Source organism: Syngnathus acus, chromosome 9 (genome assembly GCF_901709675.1).
Source record: "Syngnathus acus chromosome 9, fSynAcu1.2, whole genome shotgun sequence".
NCBI lineage: Eukaryota > Metazoa > Chordata > Actinopteri > Syngnathiformes > Syngnathidae > Syngnathus > Syngnathus acus.
In genome coordinates, this window is record NC_051094.1 from 11,598,042 (window position 1) to 11,621,719 (window position 23,678).

General features: G+C 39.4%; 1 protein-coding gene across 1 annotated transcript; it reads right to left on the minus strand.

Moving 5' to 3' along the window:
• On the minus strand, positions 1-8,376 carry angptl2b (angiopoietin-like 2b). Its single transcript, XM_037259426.1, has 6 exons — positions 8,122-8,376; positions 7,794-7,970; positions 4,652-5,510; positions 2,513-2,706; positions 1,444-1,714; positions 1-1,363 (listed from the first exon to the last, which is right to left on the minus strand). Exons 3-6 carry the CDS (start codon positions 5,484-5,486, stop codon positions 1,164-1,166), a joined length of 1,500 nt encoding a protein of 499 aa, XP_037115321.1. The 5' UTR covers positions 5,487-5,510; positions 7,794-7,970; positions 8,122-8,376; the 3' UTR covers positions 1-1,163.
• Positions 8,377-23,678: the final 15,302 nt, after the last annotated feature.

Here is a 23,678-nt window from a genome sequence, read left to right on the forward strand (position 1 = left end):
AAATCTGTACACATTTTATTGCGATTTTTTTTGTACCATAAATGGATTTACTACATTATATTACAAATATCTTATGTACAAACGCATATTTGTTTCCATTAACATCATCAAACCTCTCAATTTGTACAGTAAATACAATGCTTGAGCTCATACAGACAAATTGACAGATAACATTTTAAGCAGTTGAAGAATTAAAATAACAAAAAAGAAACAACATTCTGTATGTCAAAAAGTCAAACATCAGGGAACATGAAAACTGCAATAATTTTACACCATAATTTGACTTAAGTAGAAAACAATGTCACTGCACTGATCATACATTTAAAATGAAGTTAAAAATAGTCATGGGATACATTTCCTGTGTCTGATACTGCATGGATACATTGTATGTAGAAAATATATTCCTGCCGAAATTCTACCTAACTGACGTGATTCCCTTTTCAATGTTATTTGAAATCATGATTAAACTTGTGCTGGTTATCACGTCTGCCTCTTAGTCAAGAGGTCCTGGGTTTTCCAGTCAGGCCCACTTGGGGGGAATTTGCATGTTCCCCCAAAGCTTGTGTGGGGTTTCTCCAGGTACTTTTCTCCCGCTCACATCCACGACATGTAGAATGTTGGATGAAGTGAACTAAAATCCGCCATATGATACATTGTTAATGATTGTTTATCTATTGTATATGCACCCTGTGATAAGATGACAACCAGTCTAGATTGCACAAAATTAATGAGAAGAAATTATACGGAAACTTGATCGATGAATGGGTAAACTTGTATTTTCTGTCACACAAAGGTCAACTGGAAGGGTCATAAATACATTTGTAGAATAGATCACATCAGGGCTTTATGATGAACTCTAAATATGAACCTTGTTCCCTGGACAGACTGTTATGATACAAGTGAACCAGTGACTCTATACAGTACGTTGCTTTCATGACCTGCTTGCTAACACACTTTTATTTTCAGCTCTCAAATGTCTTCTTTAAAGTCTTTCTCGCAGATTGGTGCAAATAAGCGGGGACGTAAGAGAAACAGTTCACGCTGCACTATACAATAATGTACCTGAGCAATGTACTAATGATTATGAGATGCTGTGATGGTAAAAAAGCCGCTGTGAATCTTTTGTGTTTTGTTCAGGGAAATGCAGCATGTTTTTTTAATAGCTAGTGGAAAGTGTTGGGATTTGGACGGATCATCATGATCACTCTCTTTAGTGAGTAAGCTCCTCCCCTGAACTCTGCCCAGTAGACTCCATCTTGGTAACGGCTCCGGTAGTGGCCTCCTCTGTACCAAACGCCATTCAAATTGGAATGGGCGCAAGAGTTGTACCACCAGCCTCCCTTCTGGTAATGAGCGCAATTTCCTGAAGACATTGTGGGGAATTAACAGAGTTAATAGAAAATTGACCATTTTAAATGAACTCATTTATTGAATCATTTGTACCTGTATATGCATCATGGTCTCTATCCAGTGTTGTGAATTGTTTTCCATTGTGCCAGGTGAGGGAGTCGCCGGCGTTGCCATGGTAACGACCCACTCGTAGCTTATAAAAGTCAGCCTCGGGCTCGACTCTGAAGCTGGCATACTCGGCAAACACCCTCCTGCCAGACCAGTCCTCCAGAGTTACCAGCAGCTTGTAATTTGCCTGGTTAGTCAGCCAGTAGATATTTTCCAGACCAAGCCAGTACTCGCCATCGATGTTTCCAAACCCTTGCTGTGAAGTGTACAAGTAAGGAAACACTAGTGTGATTATGTAATCCTTGTGTTGGGAAATTTTCAACATCTCATTTATCAATGGGAAATTTCAGGGAAGCCGGTTGTTTTTTGAAGCTGAATTTGAAGCTTATGAATTTAGCTCTTCTATGTTTATCTTAAATAAGCATTGTTGTAAATGAAGCATGAGTCACATTTGACTAGCGTTCAGGGTTCAGTAAGTGTCTGTGATGTTATTTCGTTATTGAAAACAAAGCAAGGCACATAATCCTTACTCTAAATGTTTTCTTCCAGCATCAGTCATAATGCTCAAAGGTTTGTACTATCCCCTGCTCAACACATGCTTTGAATCACACAACACTCATTCTGATGATCACACGAATGCAATTTCTGATCTCAGGAGGTTCAAATATTTGGTCTTGGAAAATTCTGTTCCTGCCGTTTGCACACAGTTTAATTAGAACCTTGTGATTTGCCAGTAAACAAATGTTTCCTGATCCTAAAAACAAAACAAATTTCCTCTCACGGAATTCCAAAGTTTAACAATCTTACACAACCACGAGTCAGACATTCTAACATTTTGATTTTTTTTTTTCGTGTGAGAGTAAATGCAGACTAGCAGATGTTGACTGGATCAATGAGTCATGTGTGCTTTGCAATGGTTTGTGCAAGTGCTACATGAGGCTTTTAAGAGTTTAATAATTGTCGATTCATTATTTCTTCACATCTGGTTAATGTCAGCATAACTTTGAGTTAAGCATGAGTTAAGCATGCTGAATTTGGTGTGAGGTGGTGGTACCTTATATGTCTCCCAGTTCCTGAAAAAGTTGACAGAGCCGTCCACTCTCCTCTGGATTACGGTCCAGCCACCTGGGTCATGTCTCTGATCACACCACACTTGCATTAGACGGTTGGCATTCTCTGGTTTTAACAAGTACATGCCACTGTTGGTGTGGCCTTCGTCCAGAGCCTGCAAGCAGTCTTTAAATGGACCTGGATAGAAACATGGCATTACGTCAAGCAGGTGATATTTTATCCAGAAAGCCCTGTCATCACATTTAACAGCATCTCCAAAAGAAACCACAAATAGATTTTGGATTCTGACAAAGGGAATCCCATCCCTCAAGAATGTGCTTCTCTTTTTAACAGTAAAATTGACTTTGGCTTCTCCTCTCATATGGGAAATGGTTGCTGGTTGTGGAGCCAAAGGAAACACTGGCATGAGGGTAAAAAGCAACCCTGACAGTGGAATGATGAAACAGTAGCATACTTTTCACGTCTCTTATTTCCTCACAGGATTGGATTACTTCCAATATGGAAATTAGCTGTGTATTTCTATTTTTTCATCTATTTGAGTTTGAAGAAGAGACAAATGTAGAATATTATTGGGGGGGGGGGGAACTTTTGGCCTAATTGGGATGCTTTTTAATGGCTCATTGTATGTTCAAACTAATTGTGTTCGAAATACAATTTAATTGCATTTTTAACTGACACATTTACAGTGTCAGAATTAATCCATTCATTTATCCATTTTCTAAACCGCTTCATCCTCACCAGGGTCGCAGAGTTAAACTTAATGCTATGAATAGGTTGCATATAATGTGGAGTTTTTCTTTTGTTTTTTATTGGAAACTTCCAGCAAATCTTGCTTCTCAGTCCTTTTGTTACCATACACTTCATTTGTGAACTTGTTTGGCAACACACTATAATAGTGCAGCAGCCGCCCTCCCAAACCGTGTGTGAAAGTGTTTAAACACTTGTGCAGTGTGCCACCTGGTGCCATAAATAAAGTGCTCCAGCACAATATTGACAGCATTTATTACAGGCTGGGGTGCATTGACATTTTGGAAGACAAGTACACATCATGTAAGGGGCAATAAATCACACTATTCTATCTGCATTAATCTTGATAAGATGACATCACAAATGTACTGTATGTCGATTTCACATTGCGAACACGCGCTACATAATCGGTTGATACATTGTGTCTCATATGTCGTTAATTTACTTTCAAGAATGTCTTTGTAGAGCTGTTATGAGGCAGAAAACTATCCCTCCATGCTCTTTAATACTTGAGAAGTCCAGTTCCTTGGGAGAACACATGACTTGATTCGTGCCTGGTGCAAGTGGAACAAATGACATCATTGCCTCTTGGTATCTCACGCCTTCCCCTTTTTTTCAGTACTCAGTTCAAGATTTCTCTTTTACTCTTTGCTGTGCCTCTTTGTGTCACTTTTCAATGCTTGATAAATGCTTGACTCTTCAGAGGCACTTTCAAAGGCTTGAACCCTTCTTTTCAATATTGACTGAATAGTTTGCTTGTTAAACTGAGTCATAGAACATGCACGAACATGTGCATGCGTAGAACTGGTTTCCTTAATTCCGCCTCCCTCTGCTATTATGAAACCTTAGATTTCTTTTAGGATTCTTTCCACCCATTTTGATAGAATCTATATACAGTATTTAAATAAATGTGTAGATCACCAGTCTCGTTGAAGCTTCAGTTACTTTTTTTCCCCCTAAAGTAATCTGAAAAGTATTCGAATTTGACCTTGGTACTAGTTGTAATCTCCTCCTACAGATTTTACTTTATCGTGGCGGAGTTTGCGTCTCCCAGTGAGTTATAGTTCTATGACACGGCAATTATTTACTCATGAAGGACAGAATGGATGGATGCAACTTAATTAGTCCCCCAAAACATCTTAATGAAAATGACAACTTTTGGCAATTTAGGCTGCAACATCATGTATCAAACTGATTCTTGCAAGTTTTAGTACTCAGCCACTGTCCAAGAGCCACTGAGGAAAGTGAAACTTGGCCCACATTTAATTTTGAAAATTTAATGAAGACATTCAAACAAACAACCATTGACAGTATTTAAGAATTTCAAGGCATTTCGTCTGCTCATAGAACCATAGACTTTATACATCTGACTTACCTGAGGGTTTGTCAGTGGAGGATGGGTTATGTATGATGGTAGGCATAGTCGGAGGCGGAAGAGACTTCTGATCATTCTGTATCTCATTGCTGAGTGGCTTGGTAATACGAGGAAGAACTGGCGGCTGGTAAGGCCTGGTAAGAGGTGGTGACGGTCGAGGAGGCTGAGCCCGTGGCTGTGGCACGGGGACGTGTCGGGAAGGAGGTCGACCCTGGCACTGCTCCTCCAGCAGGGCAATAAGAGTTGACTGGTTGGTGGCCAAAGAGGCCAAGTGCTGGTACTTGTGCTCCAAGTCTTTGTAGCGACTGGTCAGTTGTTGCATCTCTGAAGTTTGGTTAAGTATTTTGTTCTCCACCTGAGCTAATTCAAGGGCATTGTCTCTCTTCCTGATGATCTCATGGAGGAGTTGCATGTACAATTGGGTGACTCTGGAATTCATGTTTCGGCTTTCTTTCCTCAGAAGCTTGACTTCGTTAACAATGCCTCCATCAACTTCTACCAATTGTTGAAGAGTCTCGATTTGCGTTTTCTGCTTTTGTAGCTCCACATTTAGTAGCTCTAACTCCTGCTTATTGACCCGATTCTCCAGCGTGGCCTCTGGCTCCTTGGAGTTGACACAAATAGCCCCTGTCACTTTTTGCTGCGGCACGATGAAAGTGTAAGAGCATTTGTCCTGCGGCTGGTCAACAGGAGCGCGTTTGCTTCTCCCTGCATATAGAAATTCTCTCTCCAAACCATCGTCACTACTTTCAAATTCTTGGGCTAACCCATCAATCTGACAGACGAGCCCATAAGAAAGAAGGAGTCCCAGTAGGACCATTGACGGGGTATCCATGAGGTTGTGTGCAATTCACCAAGCCTGGAGGAATGAGGAAGAAAAGGAAGAGTGTGATTTCAATCTAGAATGAGATCACCAGAAATCTGTTTTGCAGTATAAAACCTTTGTGCCTCATTGGTTTCTTTATAAGCTTCCTCACTGGTTCTTTTGTTCTTTTTTCATTATTTAATTTTAGAATTTAGAACATGTATGCTAGCGCGATTAAAAAAAACAACAACATATAATAAAGTGGGCCATTTATGAATGAGGAAGAGAAAGCAATTGTCCATAGGTGAAAAAAATTCAAATGAGCTATAAAGGTTTTTTTTTTTTTTACTGTTAATTCTTCTAGAAGATTTATCATGGGCCTACCTAATAATTAGAAATTAGAGTAAGAAGCACACATGATCATCCTATGAATGAAATTCTCCAGTCTAAATAAAATCTTCAAAGTAAGCCCACACCTGGCAAGATAGATAAGAAACCAGTAGAGCCTGTCCTCTGCAATGCACCCACGTCTATATTTGACTGGTGGCTCCCCATGGAACATGAGCCATCTCAGTGAAATGCTCTGTGAGTTTCCCCTGCTGCGTAGGCGTCCCATACCGGTCGTTCTTAGTCCGGATTCTCCTGCTCAAAGTCTCACTTCAAAGTGCAAGTGAAAAATATTTGCAGCTCATAAGGGAATGTGTTTTTGTGTGAGTTTACATGCTGTGTGCTTTTCTTTTTCCTTGAAAACGCATTTTTAAAATAACAGCACTTGCAGGCTTCAGTCTCCTGGGGACCGTATAGAGTCATCTGTGTTGTCTGATGTAGCCTGCTATTAACCCATCCACAGTCTGCCAGAGGGAACAGCAGAAAAAAAATAATCCTTTCTATCTGTTGTCAACAAGCCCTGCAGCTCATTAATATCCTAAAATTAGGTCAGTTTAACAAGGTGTTGTTTAGTGGATAATAGTAGTAGTTAGAATTAGTAGATGTTGAGAAGTGCAATATACTATGTAGCTTATTGTACTTCTGCACGCTAAAGACAGAAGCACAGTTAAAGTCTTCTCTATCTTTATTTGATTGGCAGCTCCTCTTGGGTAATTCCACTCAATGTTAAATAGAAGAGTGCAGCAGTTAGGTCAATGTACCTCTGAGCGGTGCCGCACTTCAGCCCATTTGGTACTGCTCATACTATATTAATTAGACGCTGGGCAACCTCTCCCTGACTGGCCGATGTCTCTCACCCTCGTCCCGCTCGCTTCAGCTTGAGCATGGCATTCCTCACATTCTTAGTCACCTCATTAGAGTGAGTCGCCATGCACACATGTAGAGAGACCAAGACCTTGTGGATGCAGGACCTCTATCATTTATCCGTACCTATGCAACATGACTGCCGTTTGTCCTACTTTCTTTTGTGACCTCCACATAACCACACAGCAGGATTTATTTTTCACTCGTTGGAATTAAGCGGTCACTTTACAGCATTCCTGTGCAGCATTTTCAAATTGGCATCAACTCTGCTGAGTAATGTCTGTCTGCTACAGGGCATTTAATAATTGTTCTCCGTGATTATCACCATTTTATTACTTTAACAGGAACCTCACTTTTTCCTATTGCTAGTACATCTACTCCCAAACATATTTGTAGCATGATGAACGTTATCACACTTGCACAGTTGAATTTTCTGTTGGATTCTGACTTCTCTTGCTGCTCATTCATATTGCGCCTGAGGTCATCTGAGTTAATTTGGGAGTTGGGGTCTCCTGAACTGTTTTGATAAGTTCTACTACAAAGCCACATTATCCAAACACTACCATGGCAAGAGAAACAAAGACAGGATTCAAGTTGCTGCCTCCATATCCTCTTGAGCTCCAGGGGGACATCCTGAGCGTGTACACTGGGTTTTAAATGAATTGCAAAATACAATCTATGCAAAGAGCTGCATTTTTTATATATCTCAATGTGTTTGATATAAAATCACTCTGACATTCTCAACATTTGCTTTGACTATGTGAGAAGATTTATAGTGAAGAAGCCTTGAGTGCCTGCTCTCCATCATCCCCCTGCACTGGATTAACCCCCTCAGCCAAATCAATTAAAGCCACTCAAATGACAGTTTAGATATCATCAGTAACAACGTTTTGGTTCCAAAATAGATTACTAGACTTAACAACTCAACATATTGAGTTCACTTAGCTTTGAGTTCACTTCATTTTCAAGTAACTTGTTCATTTTGTTTCATACCTGGACACTGACGCAAGTGAGAAAAATGTAAATGACATTTAACATTTTTGCAAACTTAATTTATGAGAACAAAGTAGAAGACTTCAAGCTTACAAGAAAATTGTATTGATGAGGCTTCCTCAGTTGTCTTGCAATGGTAGCTGATCCAACTGTAGTTCCTCCTGATAGAAAGTCATTCCAAATGAGAGCTGGATTTGTCCTCCTGTGTTTTCCTCATTACTCACTCTCTAGTCATCTCAGTCCTTTCCAGCAGAGGACAGATAAAAGTGCCTTAAAGGTTATAAATAAATTAAAAAAAAGATTATGTGCCCAGCACAAGGTTGAATCTCGGACTTCCCCGAGAAAAAAAAAAGTTGAATTAAGCAACAATACAAAGTAATACAAGGTAACTCTTCTGAGTCCAAGGCAGGTTGTGCGCTACCTTTGGCACTTTAGAAGACTGTCACTTTGTGGTGAGCTGAATCCATCACTTCTGCCTCAAAGCTCTAAGAGGCTGTCTCTCTCAGCTGCACCTCTCTTCCACTCCCTTTTTCTTTCTCTCTCCCTCTTCCTTCTTGGTGCTCTTAAATGATAAAAAGTTGAAGCAGAGTTTCAGTAAGCAGACAAATTGAGTTTAGATCCTCCCTTCTCTAATATCGAACACATTCTTACTGCCTGTACTCCACACCTCCTCGTCATGGCACAAAAGAGGTTGCTCATACACACACGCATGACGTCCACTCAAATTTCCAACCATCTGCCCTGCCCACTGATCAGTGGTTCATCACCACTATTTTGGTCTGGGACTGCATGGTTCCTCTGGTGCTGGACAACAGTTGTGTGCTTCACTGATCAGATGCAAATGAGGTGATAATGAGCACCTACACCAAAAGAGCCGGAAAGCGGCAGTCAGGAAAGGAAGTAGATCCAGGTGTTCAACTTGAACTGGATGAAGGTCAACTCCCCCTTGGGTAATGGTCTGAAGGTGAAATATGAGAAGGGTCTTGAATCTCAGTCGGGAAAACAAATCTTGAATTACGTCACACCACAAGATAGTAATGCTATTACATCAGAGGCAAAGCTGTACTAACTTCTGTCCATGCACGAGTGGAGAAAGGATGACACATTGTGCTTAGTGACGTCCATCAGTCATGCCAAAGCTTGATAAATTTTGCAAGCTGCGACTTGGCTTTCAATACCGTTTCCTTGGATGTTGTCTGTTGTGTTGTGTTTTTGTTCCATCCTCAATCAAATTTATGGAGCTTTTAACCAGCTAGCCAATAATGTTATCATTGGTTTCTTTTTGTTCCACTGGGAGTTTTTGCATCAACCATCACAGAGTATTGTGTGTGTGCGTGTTTGTTTGCGTCTGTGCGTGTGAGTGAGAACAGGTGCTAAGAAATACTTTGAAAAGTGTTTAAATAAGTCTAAACACACGTGGGAGTGGTAGAACTACATATAAAATATGTTTTTAATACAGTGTCACTATTGCAGCTTTTCCCTTTTCTCATGTAAGACTAGAATGCAGTTTCCCGTGATGAACAGGGATTGACCTTACATGACTCTTCTTAATTTTCTCTTCCATGTGTCAAAACAGGCAACATCTTGAGGTTGCCTCATGTGTTCCTTGACATCTTTGCCACGTGATTTCTTTCCATGAACTCATCTGTAATGTTCTTGTGAAAACGATCTGGACCGATATTGCTTGAGCAAAAATCAACCATTGCGTCTATTTCAAGCAAATGGCACATTTTGCTAATTGAATATGTCTGTTGTGTGTGTAAGTAGCAGTGTAAAAATGTCAGCTAGGATATTAATGTGTTTATAATTACAAACACTTGAATAATCTAATTACGACTTCAGCCCCCCCCCCTTCCCCTTTTTCTATGTAATTATAGAGAATTCTCATTCACTTTATGCAATCACAACTTTCCATTTGTTTTGGTTTAAGATGTCCGGAACCATTTAAGACTTGAGCTTTCAATATTGGCAACAGTTCTTCCAAAATTGCAGTCATGTGGTAATGGAATCAAAGAGCTTGCCAATGATGAGGCAATGTTATTGTTGTGAAATATGTTAGGAATGGAAAGGATACATGACTTTAACATTATAGTTCTTTAGTCTTCAGTGCTGTTAACTGTGATTACAACAGTACACTTGTTATTCTGACTGTGGAAGTTCATCATAAACATTTAGTTTTTTATTCAAGCCACAGATTGTTATTCTATTTCCTTCCGAAATGAAGGAAACACATTATATTTCCCTGATGACACAATGAAAATGCATAACTGGCTCAATGTGACAAAATTCCTGGAACAAGATCCTCTTCCATAAAGACGGGGGCACATTTATTCCATAACCTCCTAAAAAATTAACTGTCAGGAAAAGTTCAATCAAAGCTCTGATCATCTCCCATGTGATGCACCATGTCCTATATTAACTTGGACTATTCCACTCATGCTGTTCTTTGGATCCCTCCATTCAGATGACAACTGCAGCTGAATATGAAATGTTCCTCTTACTCAGAGGCTGGAAAGTGTATGTTCGTTTTTCTCAATACTTGTGTGACTTTTTGGGTCTCATCCAAAACCACAGTGTTGATGCTATGATTAATACTCTTTCCATCCGTGAATTTTAGCAAGTGGAAGAATGTAAGCAATTGCACATGCATATGTCATGGGAAAATGTTATTGTTTAAACGTTGACCACACTTTAAAATGGAAAGGATGACATGGCAACGTACAACTGACAATGTAAATCTAAATTGTCAAAGTAAGCATATTTCCATGCTATTTTGGTATTGCTGTAATGTGCAGGGGCATTTGAGCATTTATTTCACCTTCTCAGTTAATTTCTCTCTTTACATTTCAGCTCACTGATTTGCATTACTCAGCATTCAAATGCAAGTTCAGAGACTTCTGGTATCTTTACACTGTCTGCTTTTATCCATTTTTTATTTTATTTTTTACAAAAATCTGTGTTTTTTTGTGGAAGCAAAAAACACTTGAATATTTGAATTTATCTAGCAAAGAATTGTGTTTGCTTTTTAGTGAGACAATCTGAAGCATGGGTGTCTAACTCATTTTTGTCGTGGGCCACATTGGAGTTACACTTTCCCTTGGAGGAGCGTTGTGAAATTTGAAAATATATAGATTTAATCACCTCCTGATATTATTACACACAGTACACAACAAATTGATGGGATAGCTTGTTTTCAAATCTGAAGTCAAGATTTATCTTTCTTCTAGCTGCTGTAATAACGTAGCAAGAAAGTGCATGCAATATTTCAATGTCATTTCTTTGTATTGAATATGACAATTTGAAAATTTCCAACAGATTATAGAAAAAAAAAACATGCTGGATTTGCTTTCATGTCCCATATAAAATGAGGAGCCTTGAGTTTAACACGTGTTCTGAAGCATATTGCTTACATCTCCAATTTCATTTCGTGACAGTAAGATTGTCAATTATTGTCGAAATCTCACATGAGCACCTTCATGTGACCTTGATATATACATTATGCACATATATATACACACACACATACTAGGACATCTCCTAGTCCGCCAACAATGGTGGAATATTCTCTGGTGACCCATAACAACCTTTGCCTAGTGTCGCGCTGACTGTTTGTTATGCTTAACTGATTGACAACCCTTTCCCAAATGAAAAATCACTTACTGTATGTTAGTTGTGGCTGTAATGTGCCCTTTTTTCCCCTCCATGTGTCTTCTCAATATCTGTATCAGAAACCCGATAGTACTCAGGACAGAAATTGATATTTCCCCTGTGTTATGGTATGGAAAAAAATTGACTTAATATTCCATGGCCTTGCTGTGTCAAGCTCACTGTCTGGTGACAGGACCTGCAGGACCATGGTATGGGTTTGGAAAAATTAAAGATTTATTATGTGAGTGGAATACGGGGACTGGACTGTCAGATCAATCTTAACTTTTGCAGAAAGCACCAAATAAGACCAACAAATATGGAATGTGTCAAAAATCAAGATGAAAGCTTCATTAGTCTATTGTTGTATGTGTGGCCTACTCTTGAACTGCAGAGGAATCTGCAAAATGAATAAAGAATATTTCCCCACATGCATGACCAAGCTTTATTTATTAAGATAACCCTTTCAGAGTTCACTGTTTTCCTGCTGTTTATCTTAAAGACCCCCAAAAACTCACATCATACTGGAAGGACCACTACTTGGTGCTAGAAGGTCAAGACTACAATGCTTGTTTGTCATGAGTGCTCCAGATTAGCATATGGTTTCTCATCAAATTTGAACAGCCTCATTCTTACATCATTTGGAAAGAATCAACACACATACTCAAATGATTGCTTTCAAACAGGGGTTGTTTGATAATCACGAGTGAAAGTCATGCAATTTGAAAATAGAATTCCCCATTTCAGTATGGCTATTAAAAAAGCTTCCAGCACCGTAATAAAATATGGCTGAACCCTTACGGGGAGTGCAAGTAGTAAAGTTCAGGTTGCAAAAAACTCTGTCCATGAAGTTTATGACTGTCTTTGTCGATTATGTCAGCTGCATATTTGACCTATTTTTCTGCCTGATGACCGGTGCTTGTCTAAAAACAAAGTCCAGACAAACCAATGCAACTTTTAAAACTGTACACTATACTGATAAATATAAGTGACAATGTAATTATAAAAATCTCTGTCACACTTATGTGGTTATTTGATGTGTTCACTAAACAGATTTGATTTTAAAGGAAAAAGCAGAAAGTAAGAAATAAACTAATTCTTGTGCAGTTATCGGAGCATGTTTATTTCCCTGAACTGTCGGGAACAAGACGCATTATGTGCTTGTGTATTTAGGTTCAGGTCTGCTAGCTTTAATGACTGATGTCCTGCGGAGAGGACATCCTGGGAATGACTTGAGCGGCACCCCCCAGTAGCCGATTGCTCACTTCCCTCTTGTTTATGGAATAATGGACTGCAGCAGGGACGTGGAAAACCAGAGCTCAACCTAACCTTCAACACGGTTGTTTAAGAATAACCCCTGACAGCCATCATACAGACTTCCAGCTTTCCATAATCCAAATTCCATCCATAGCTAAATGCACGAATAAGAGATTTGACTGTTTGACTGACACCACAACCTAGTTAGCCGTAACTAGGAAAAAGAACAATCTTGTGACATTATCGAGATTTTATTAATTTTGTTCATAAAAATATCAACAGATACATGATACATTTTCAGTTTTATTCATCTTGGCTTTAAAAAAGAAAAACAAAGAAGAATTTAATGAGCAGGTTTCCAACTGAAAGGCATTGACCCGAAACTCCCAGGGAGTACTCGCTCCAGTTTATGTGACCAAATTCAGTCAAGTGTGTCCACCAGTGTCTCACCAAACCACATGTAGTTGCTTGAGCCTGCAGCATAGGTTACAATTTGGCTGTTTTGCTACAAATTGAAACATATTACGTATTCCTCTCTGCTGTCTTTTCGGCTTATTCACTCCTTATGCATACAAGTACTGTATACTTTTGCAGGCTGCCCAAATATCATTGTTGACCCTACTTGACATGTCTTGAGGTTTGTATGACAGCCCACCCATGACCTGTTCTTTGGAAAACTGAGGTCCACAGAACAACCTGTAAAAATATACTACCTAAACTGACCTCATTTTTGGTGAGATTTAAGGATGCTCAACTAGCTCCAGTGAGTTATGAAACTGTGAGCTCATTTTTTTCTGCAAGGTTTTGTAACCCAAGTAAAAAATATTGAACAAAAAAAGTTATTCTTTGGAAATTTGACTTGGCATACTCACGTTTCAGCATTCAAGCAATTACCAAGGGAACTACAATTTCTTGTGCCTGTTTTTTATTACTGACACTTTTGCTGTTGCTGTTTTATTGACCCATTTTATATGTGCTCATTATTGATGGCTGATGATGGTCTGAATGCAAACACGTGGCAAATAACAGAATCACACAATATTTGGAGATGTAATGGAATTAAATAAAGGCACCAATAAGGCTGAACTCGGGTTAGTTAAATTGGCTACACATAGTGAATTTTATCAAAATATTTTTTTCAGGAGTCCTTTTCTCTTTTTTGTCATGTTCCAAATTGTGAATTGTCACATGTTTTCAAATGTGGCTTGACAGAAAGGTTCTGTTAAGCCTAGGAACAGATAAGATGAGTTACCATGTGTTTTTCAGTTTAATCGGTAAACCTCTCAGGAATTGCATACCTGAGAGGTGCATATACACACACACGCACGCACGGAAGCACACACACTGCGAGAGTAGCCATGATCAGTTAGCCTGATCACTAGTCCCGAAGGAGTCACTCCAAATAGTGCCTGCTGTATTTGATAAATTGCAACAAATGTCGTCATAGTCTGGCAGATGTTAGTTTATATGCAAGACAAGGATAACTGACTAAATACCAATGTAAGAGCTTTTAGATCATTTCAAATTTAAATTTCAAACTCTGCACAGGTCTTTTTTTCTAACTGAAGAACTGTGACTGGGTTAATGCAATGAAACTTAACTCAAGCCTTTTTGTGCTCTTGCTTGGGGTTTTAAATTGGTACCCACTGTGCATTTTTTGCCATAAAAGAAGCGTATCAATTATTTGGTTAAAACATGAGCTATACCTAATCAAATAAATAGTTATGTTCCAGATTTGGTCTGATGCTACTATATGCAGGAGGGGAGTTACAGTATAAGCCTCTGATCCTTGCTAAGGCAGATTAATTGAACTGGAGTTTTGCAAATACAGTTTTCTCCGTTAACAATGATGAATGTACCACAAATGGGCTGAACATCAAATGGAAATACTTGTTTTGTATCTGTTACATGAAACAGAACCACAAATTATTATTTCACTTAAACCCTTTTTGCCTCAGTGGTAAAAGTGGAGTTTAGATTTTCAGTTTATTGCCCCTTTGGTGACTTTTGTTGGGCAACAACTTACAGATAATTAGGTATGGTTTCCTCTGCGAAAACAGTAGTTAATCAGTGTCAGGAAACCTTTGACTCTCTCAATGTCTTAAACAGAGGTGAAGATTTTACTTTGAAGGAGACCATACATGCCCCATTTGTCTCCATGTCTTGATTACTTCTCCATGTGTGAAGAGGAAGTCCTTGACTGAACACGGAACGTTCTCCACATAGCAGGCAAGCTCCGTTAATACGCCAGTGTCATCTACCTGGATTACATCTGCGCTGGCAAAGAGAAAGGAGATCCCCCCTGACAATGTCAATAAAGCATTCATTTTGGAATCAACCGTGAGTGAAGCCAATCAACCAAAGAGTGGAATAACAGCATAAAATATTTCACCTGAGGGATTTGTGCTCTTGTGCAGATCCAAAGCAATTTTAGCCATCTTCACTTTAGTAGGTAGGTAAAGACGAATAAAAGAAGTCAGTAATTGTGGCGCACTAATAGATGCGGGCTCGAGCAGATCACCAAAGCACTGTGGGACCAGAGGATGGACAGGCCTCTTTCTTATATTATTGTTTCCCATGTTCTTCCACCCACAGTAATATTTTCCAGATCAAAGCTCTTACTCAAAAGACAGATCCCAATTTCACAGAAGAAAACCCAAGTCACCGCAAAGGCACCAAAGGGAATTGGATTTTCCACCATCCATGAGGTTATATGTTTGGCACCATGTTTGGAACAGAAAACAGCTTTCCAAGACATTTAGTTGAGTTTTTTTTCCAGTAAATATCACATTTTGAGAGACTAATTAATGAAATAATTTACAAACTGATTTTTTTTAATAATAGCAAAAATAATGATTATTTCACTAACATATTTGATTTCACAAGTTCCTTACTATATCACATAACCCTTAGTCTGGAGAAATCTGGCTGCAGAGAATTTACTGGCATAACCTTAACGTGGCTTACATGAAGCTGTGAGGAATTTCCTGGACCACATCAGACAAGTAGACAAGTTTAATAGGTCCACACTTTTGAACAAACACATGTGTACACTTGGTATCCCCTCAGCGCTGGCGGCCGTCAGAGCCTACGTTGATCTCATAATTTGGCTGAGTGTCTGCCGTCTTTTTTTTTTTTTTTTTTGCACTTTAAGGTCAGACTACAACACCAGACCTGCACTTTCAATGTGGACACCATTCGTCTCTGTTTAGTTTGGAAAGGTACCTTGGAAACATTTATGGACATGTAACTGAAGTCTTTGACTCTTCAACCTCTGCCTTGTAGACATGGTTTTGAAAGACATGAGCCTTGGATGCTATTTTTCTGTTAAAATCATTGAATCCAATAGAAAAAGTGCAAATCGTGGTTTCCATCGATTCGTTTTCCACACCGCTTTTTCTTGTTCAGTGACAGCGGGAACCTGGGGATATTCTACCTTACTTGGGGTGAGAAGGGCAATCCCCCATACTGATCACCTGTCAATCAAACATCTGATGCATGACAACCTGCATTCCCTCTTACATTTACACCCATAGGAAATTTACCATCAACTCTACATACATGATTTGCAGTGTGGGATGAGGTTGGAGACACAAGTATAGAGAGGACATGCAAATACACAAACAAACGTGCCAACCACTGGGCCCCTCAGATAAAGATTAATGAATCATAATCAAGCAGTGGCATTTAGTTTAGAGGCTTATTATCCCGAATGCATTCTATCCTTCCAGAATGGCTTTACTTCCTCAGTAAAGGTTTGCCAGTAAGAGGTTACAGGAAACCACATCCAAATCTGTGTTTTATTCCCTGCTAAAAACTTCTGTATTCCCTGCAGATGCATACAGTTAAGTGTCGTTTCATTTTATAGTATGTTTAGAATTGCTACCATTTGGCAGATCTTTGTTCATGTGACATTGACATTGGCGAGGACTTGAAATTGGTGCAAAAAATGATGGTTGAAAATACTCTTTTATATTCATCTGGCAGCAACATTCACTTTACAGGTTTCCTTCCATAAGCCTTTTATCCTGATTGATTTTGGAACAGTTTGGTTCCTGTTTTTTTAATTCTCTCCTGAATAAAACTTTTTTAAGGGTGTTTGTGTGCGTGTGCGTGCGTGCGTGCGTGTGTGTGTATACTCCCTGTGACAATGGATCCAGTTCTGTGTTCTATTGTGCAAGATTTTAAGGTAGCAGTTTGAATGCAATAATCTCAAAAGCTTTTTCACTCCTTTAGTAGATGCTTGATCATGCGTAAAGGCTCTCTTTCATTACTGTGAGAACGACCACACTTGATTACAGCACCTCATGTAGAAAGGAAGACAACAGTTTACTACATTTACACAACTATGGGAACAAAGTGACCTTTTACTCCAATGATGATTAAATCCCCCCCCCCCCTCCATCTAATGATAGTAAATTGAAAGAGAAGAACTTTAATTAAGATTTATTATCCAAAGAATGAGCCACAGTTACCTAATATTTGAATGTCATAACTTCCATGTACTTGAGCCAATGTTTAGTCTTGACAATTTCACCGCTATTTTGCCAGCTATTTCCACTGGCTATGCGGAATATTTCCCTTTGAAAGAGCAAGTCCTCCAGACAGTATTACACTCTTCGGTCTGTCCACTATTTATGCTCAAATGATGTAAATCGTGGGTGGTAGTGGCGACTGTTATGTCACCACTTATTTTCAGTTATTTTTAAGTGTTGTCATGTTCAAGGCTAAGTCTCAATTTCAACATTTCAATTATTCAGGCCTGGAGTGACAGGCTTAGTCACACACTTGTGACACGGCTTGCGATTAAATTATAGTAGCTTGTTAGTTGGATTCTTTTCATTTACCGTAATTTTCGGACTATAAGTCGCACTGGAGTATAAGTCGCACCAGCCATAAAATGCCCAAAAAAGTGAAAAAAAACCATATATATGTATATAAGTCGCTCCTGAGTATAAGTCGCCCCCCCCCAAACTATGAAAAAAAAACCGCGACTTATAGTCCGAAAATTACGGTAGTTTTCAAATTGTGGACAAAGGCAAACTACTACAGCTGCAGCTGCCAATAGTGCGAAATTGCCGCACAATTCATTTTGTACATTCTGCAATGTATGTATCAAAATTGATCGATTTAAACCTAATGTGGTTTGTCACGAATGAGATAAATCTCGTCTTTAAATAACACATCTGAAAGTCAGCTGAAAATGGCACTGCTGTGCATGACGTGAAGGTGCAGGCAAAATAAGAGGTGACGGAAGAACAGATTTTTTCCAACATGTTTAAAATAATATGCCAGAAACAAAAACGATCATGACATATACTGAGCAGTGCCATTTTTTGGCGTCTGCATGATTTTAGGACTGACATGGACCCAGATATCACATTCAAGAAGTTTACTTCACAATGAATATGGAATGTTTTTTTTTTACCAATTCGATAAATATTTCCACTAAACATTAATATTGACCAACTCAACATGTTGGCTATGAACATTCATATCTAGCTTCTAAGTCATTCCAATTAATATGCATCAATATATGGTTAAAGGCACAGACTAAAAAGTTACAATAGTTGGGAGACATTGATGTTGACTTGAGGCAACTCGTCTTTCTCAGTGGTTTACTGTGGATTTAGTGACATAGATGTTGATGTGAGGCAACTTGTCGGTGAGTTATCATGGTGAATTGTTCTTTCTCCCAAGTCACTATTTGTTAGCCTCTATGTTTTAAAGAGTAGAGGGCAAGCTAAATTTACAAGTGTGGCTTGGATTGGATTTCAAGGAGCGCCGTATTTTGAGTACTGAGAGGAAAGCCAGAGAGCGTGTGCTGTGGCCAACTGGCCATGCCTCGCAGCATGTCCCGGGGCACTACTAACTGTGATGGATGATAGTCAAGCACTCAGTACCACCCGATTCCTCAGGCTTGAACCGCTGGAGGTCATATCTTCCTGGATGTCAGCCATGACCACTCACAGTTCCAGGATGGAAAAACTCATATTCAGAGCATCCTAGCTACATTGACACTGTGAGGCAGACAAAGTGAATGCCTGACTAATGACAATGCAATGATAATGCTATCCAGAACAACACTGCTCATGGGCTTTTTTTGTCTGCACGAAACATGTCACTTGTGAGTATTTATTACATCTGAGAAGTTGTGGAACGTGTTAGGGTCATTTTTTTGTTTTTTTTTCTCAAGATTTCATTCTTTTGTCTTGAGCTAATGATGTGAGGTTGCAATTACATCCAGTGTGTATCCGCTGATCTCAGCCTGCAATTACTTTTTTCCTGTCCCTGATAAAAAAAAAGACCCCACAGCAGAGGCTGTAAATGGTATTTATGTTAATTGTAGTATATTCAATTCCACCATGTGCTTCCACTTCAACCTTATAACAAAAGTATAGGGGAACCCTACTTGCAGAAACAAAACATGTATCCCAAAAGAGATGTGTGAATGTGTGTGAATATTTTGAGCAATTACTAAAAAAAAAAGTCTTGGATTGGTCACAAAATAATCCCAAAACTGATGTCAAATCTCTAAATGGACCAGTAAAAATCTTCCACAGTAAACCATAGTTCTTGATAGAAACAAAGAAAATGAATTTCCCCAAGATGTACTCACAAAGTCAGAATAATTGAATGTCTCATGTCTTGGTAAAATAACAAATTAAGATTCAGTCAGATTTTAGGGGTCTATCCTAACTCATGTTTGACTTGAATTGATTTAGGTTCATCACAGTATTTATATCCATATAGTGTGTTATATGCACATCTGTTTATCGTTTCACAAGTAGACTGGAAGCTTACATGCTAAAATTATATGACATCTGGAATGATAGTGAGGATGTGTGTTTCATCTGACTCGTATTACTCATCAGGTTGTTCAGAATATTTGGAATAAAGTTAATCCACCGTTGCTGTGTACAAAGATTAAAACGACACTGCTGTTCTTGGCTTTCCATTTGCCTTTGCAGTTAAGTTATTTATGACTGTGACATATCCATCGCTGCTCTGATGAAGTGTTCTTTTTGTAGCTAGCCCAAGATGTTTCTATCTCTGTTAGGCCCTCGAGACAGTAGTTTTTTACTACTAATCTTATACATCTTTGTCTGTGCCGGAAAGTAATCATTACAGCAACATGGACAATTACCTGTCTACCAGGCAAGTAAATCTCAAACCTGGGATTAGTTCAGGAACTGCAGGTCTGGCAATAGCGGGCTTTGGTCTCATGATACAGTGGACACAAAATATCCTGAGGGGGCAGTAAACTGGCTTGCGCTGCCAACCAATGTTTTGCTTGCTGGTGGTGGGCCAAGTTTTAGAGCTGCTGATTTAGTAATTCTGTGATATATTTATCCAACCTGTGTAACTACTTTCTTTTTGGCCAGTTTTTTTTTTTTTTTTTGCATACCCAGGAAGCAGCTGTCTTACTCCGGTTAATTTAAATAATGAAATAATATTAACTTCACAAATTGCTGCTGCCATTACTGCAACCACATTTAGTTGTTGTCAGACTTCCTGCTATTCACTTCCATTTATTGGAGGACGACCACATCTGCCTCAGAAAAATGTATCTTCCCAACTGTAGCAGGAGCAAAAAAGACACTACACACACACGCACACATATCTCAGTAATATTTCATTGGTTTATTGTGAATTAGGATTCGCTACAAAATGTTTATTCAAAATTTGGAAGCAGCTCCGTGTATTTTTTAAATTTAACACCTCAGCAGTCAGTCTCGCCCCAGAACAGAAGCTTTGAGTCAATTAAGGGACAGCAACCAAGACTTGCGTGTGGTCTCCTTTTTCTTAATCACGTGTTGGTCTTTTACCACTTTCCATCCGAAAGTAAAAAATTAGTTGGGCTTAGATACTCATCTGATTTTCCCCAGTCGGCAGCCCTGGGGAGTAATGATAGGAAGCAGGACTTGGCTGGCAGATCGGGAAGCAGGATGGATGGAACTACTGTGGTCAGCATTGTGGCAATGAAGTCAGAGTCTGGCGCACATTAAAACGAAGCAGACGCAAGCTCTCAGACGGCAGCTCAACTCCAGCCAACATGTTTAGAACACATGAAAATATTTTCCCTGCAGACTGCATCTCTTGTGGACAAATGTTTAGCAAGTGTAGGTAGGGGCTTTATTCAAGTGAGACCACAACAGTGAGAGGATATCTTGTTCGTTCTGCAGCTGGCCATATAAATCTGTAAAGCTCAACAGTGCACCTCAAGCCTCTCATGTATTTAGTGAGTTGCTCCCATATGTGTGCGAGAAATATGGTCGAGCTGGCTGAAATGAACAATGTCAAGGAATATACCGCACACTGCGCTACTTTGTATTTATTGCCCCACAGAGGAGGCTGATTGCTTTGAGAGGTGGGCTTCCTTTAATCACCTTCTTGTTCCCATCCTGTTTGTACTGCGTACTGCTATGAGCTCATGCTCATTGACACTTGTGTCTGAGATTTTGGCCTCTACCTAATGTTACCTCATGAATGATGACTAAGATGCTTAATGAATACACGGACAGAAAGGTAACAAGTCAGGACATTAAAAGGCAATTTACCTTTCATTATACGTATGTTGTGTGTATTTTGCCACTGACCTACTTCTTGGGGTTTTTATAGCTTACTGTTGCTATGGCAATGAGTAAATATTACCCAACCATTCTTTTCATCTGTGTGGTAATTTCCGACAGGTCACATGGTTGCTCTGGTTAAGAAAACGTGAGCAGTCATTAGCGTATTATTTATTGGCCGGACAACCGTTGACGAGAGAAAGGTAATATCTCATCTGTAATTGTGCTCCAGTTTCATTAATTTGTCTCCAAACTGCGTGCAGTGATGACAAAGTATGTTCTAGTTCCTATTTAACTTACTTAAGCATGTTGCTAACATCGCTGCATGTGGTCATTGCAAAGCACAGCCTGATTGAATTTAAATTCTTGGCGTGGCATGACCTAATCTTTCTGCGAATTCTGTTGGAGAAGTTGAGAACAAGCATAAGGAAGGACAGTTATAATGTTGACAATGAATACCATGTACTTAAAGCTCACTCTGTGCCCAACTTGCCACTTATGCACGGCCAATTGGTCATGGAGACACTATAGTTTCTATCATTATCACGACATCACCAATCCTCCCAAATAACTCAATCCTCCCAAAATGAGTGAGACAGCCTTCTGCAACCGTGGCATTACTCATAGTTGAACTGTTATTTTCCAGTGACACCCCTGACAAAGAAAAAAGGTTTTGGACACATATTCCATCTTCTTGGAAACAAGTGACCTCATGTGCTGGTTCTCTGCCATTTTGTCATGTCAATAATGCACTCTGGCCCATCAAACTATGTTCCATGACAAAACTAACAAAGCTTGTCAGCGCTTAGACTGAGACCTGCCACCCACGTTCAATGCACTCCACCCAAAGTCACACAATATCTAATCCCGCAACACAATGACCAAAACTAAATAGCATTACCAGCTCCTCTCGGTGGCAACACAAGTTAACGATGAACATCTGCCTATTTAGTCATTCGACAAACATGTGACCACATTAACATTGATGAGAACTCTTTCCAGCCATTTTTCTAGCCTCTTCATTTTTTCATTACCACTTGACGGACATCTTTGCTTCTGTGGCTTACAACGCTACGCTCTGTCGCAAAATGTGTCGCTAACTTTGTCTCTTTGCTGTCTGGAACATGTCAACGGGTTTATAATCACTTTGTCAGAAAATGTCTTACTGTAGGAAATGTCTGCTCAGTGGAGGTGTGGGACAGAAGTAAGGAATAAAGTTGCAGACTATGAAATCGATATGGGCACAAAAAGTGAAATTTAAGATCTACTGTCATGAATTTAATAACCATGAGTCACATGGCGACAGAGCGTAAGCACTGACTTTTCCTCATGCTTTCTAATGTCACCCCTATGCTGCTCACAACCGCGAGGTGGCTTATTCGTATCAGATGTTTGTTGTGATGCTTGTACCAGCTGAATTTTCAATTCCGATTGGATTCATAAGATCTGGGCCTGGGACCTTTGCGTATTGTTCCTTTTCCTCAATCATGACTAGTATCCCTGTTCTGACTGCTGACAAAAATCTCCACTGCACTATGCTGCCACCGCCATGCTTGACTATAGGGCTGGTATTGGTCAGAGATGGTTGTCCTTCTGGAAAGCTCTCCTCTCTGCACTAACAGAGAAACCTTCGGGTTCTTGGTCGCGTCACTGACTGAAGCCCTTTCCCCTAGATTGCTCAATTCAAACAGGCAGCCAGCTTTAGGAAGCGCCCTGCTGGTTCTGAACTTCTTCCATTTACGGATGACGAAGGTCACAGTCCTCATCGGAACTTTCAAAGCAGTAGAATTTCTTCTGAACTCTTCCCCAGACAATCCTGTCTTGGAGGTGTACAACTTCATGCTTGGTGTGCTCTGACACCCATGGAACCTTATATAGACAGGCGTGTGCCTTTCCAAACCATGGCAAATCAACTAAATCTCCTGCAGTTAGACTCCATTTACGGCTTACGCTATTGGAACCTATCAGGGATGATCAGTAATGCAACTGAGATCAATTTTGAGCACCGCGGCAAAGACTGTGAATGTGTATGTACTTTTAGGTTTTTTACATTTTTAATACATTTGGAAAAAATTAAAAACACTTTTTTTTTATTTTCATTATAAAGATTTGTGTGTAAAATGTTGAGGTTGAAAAATATATTCCATTTTGAACTGCGTCTGTAACCTAACAAATAATGGAAAAAGTGAAGTGCTTATATATATATATATGTATATAAATATACATATATATATAAATATAAATAAAGGCCGGTCCGCGAAAATATTTCTGACACGAAACCGGTCCGTGGTGCAAAAAAGGTTGGGGACCACTGATCTATTATTTGCTTGTGAGCTGCTCCATAAAAACCATATATATTCCCTGCAATATGAGTGAGGGTTCCATAGTGTATACAGTAGTTAGTGCTCCATAGTGTAGTGGTTAGTGCTCTGGACTCTCACCCCAGCGACCTGGGTTCAAATCCCAGTGAGATTTCAAATATTTTATCATAGAAAGATTTGCA

Coding starts and splice junctions, on each gene's coding strand:
- angptl2b (XM_037259426.1), bottom strand. CDS start 5,486: ATGGATACCCCGTCAATGGTCCTACTGGGACTCCTTCTTTCTTATGGG. Junction 1,715..2,512: donor GGAACTGGGAGACATATAAG/GTACCACCACCT, acceptor TACACTTCACAG/CAAGGGTTTGGAAACATCGA. Junction 1,364..1,443: donor AGACCATGATGCATATACAG/GTACAAATGATT, acceptor CAATGTCTTCAG/GAAATTGCGCTCATTACCAG.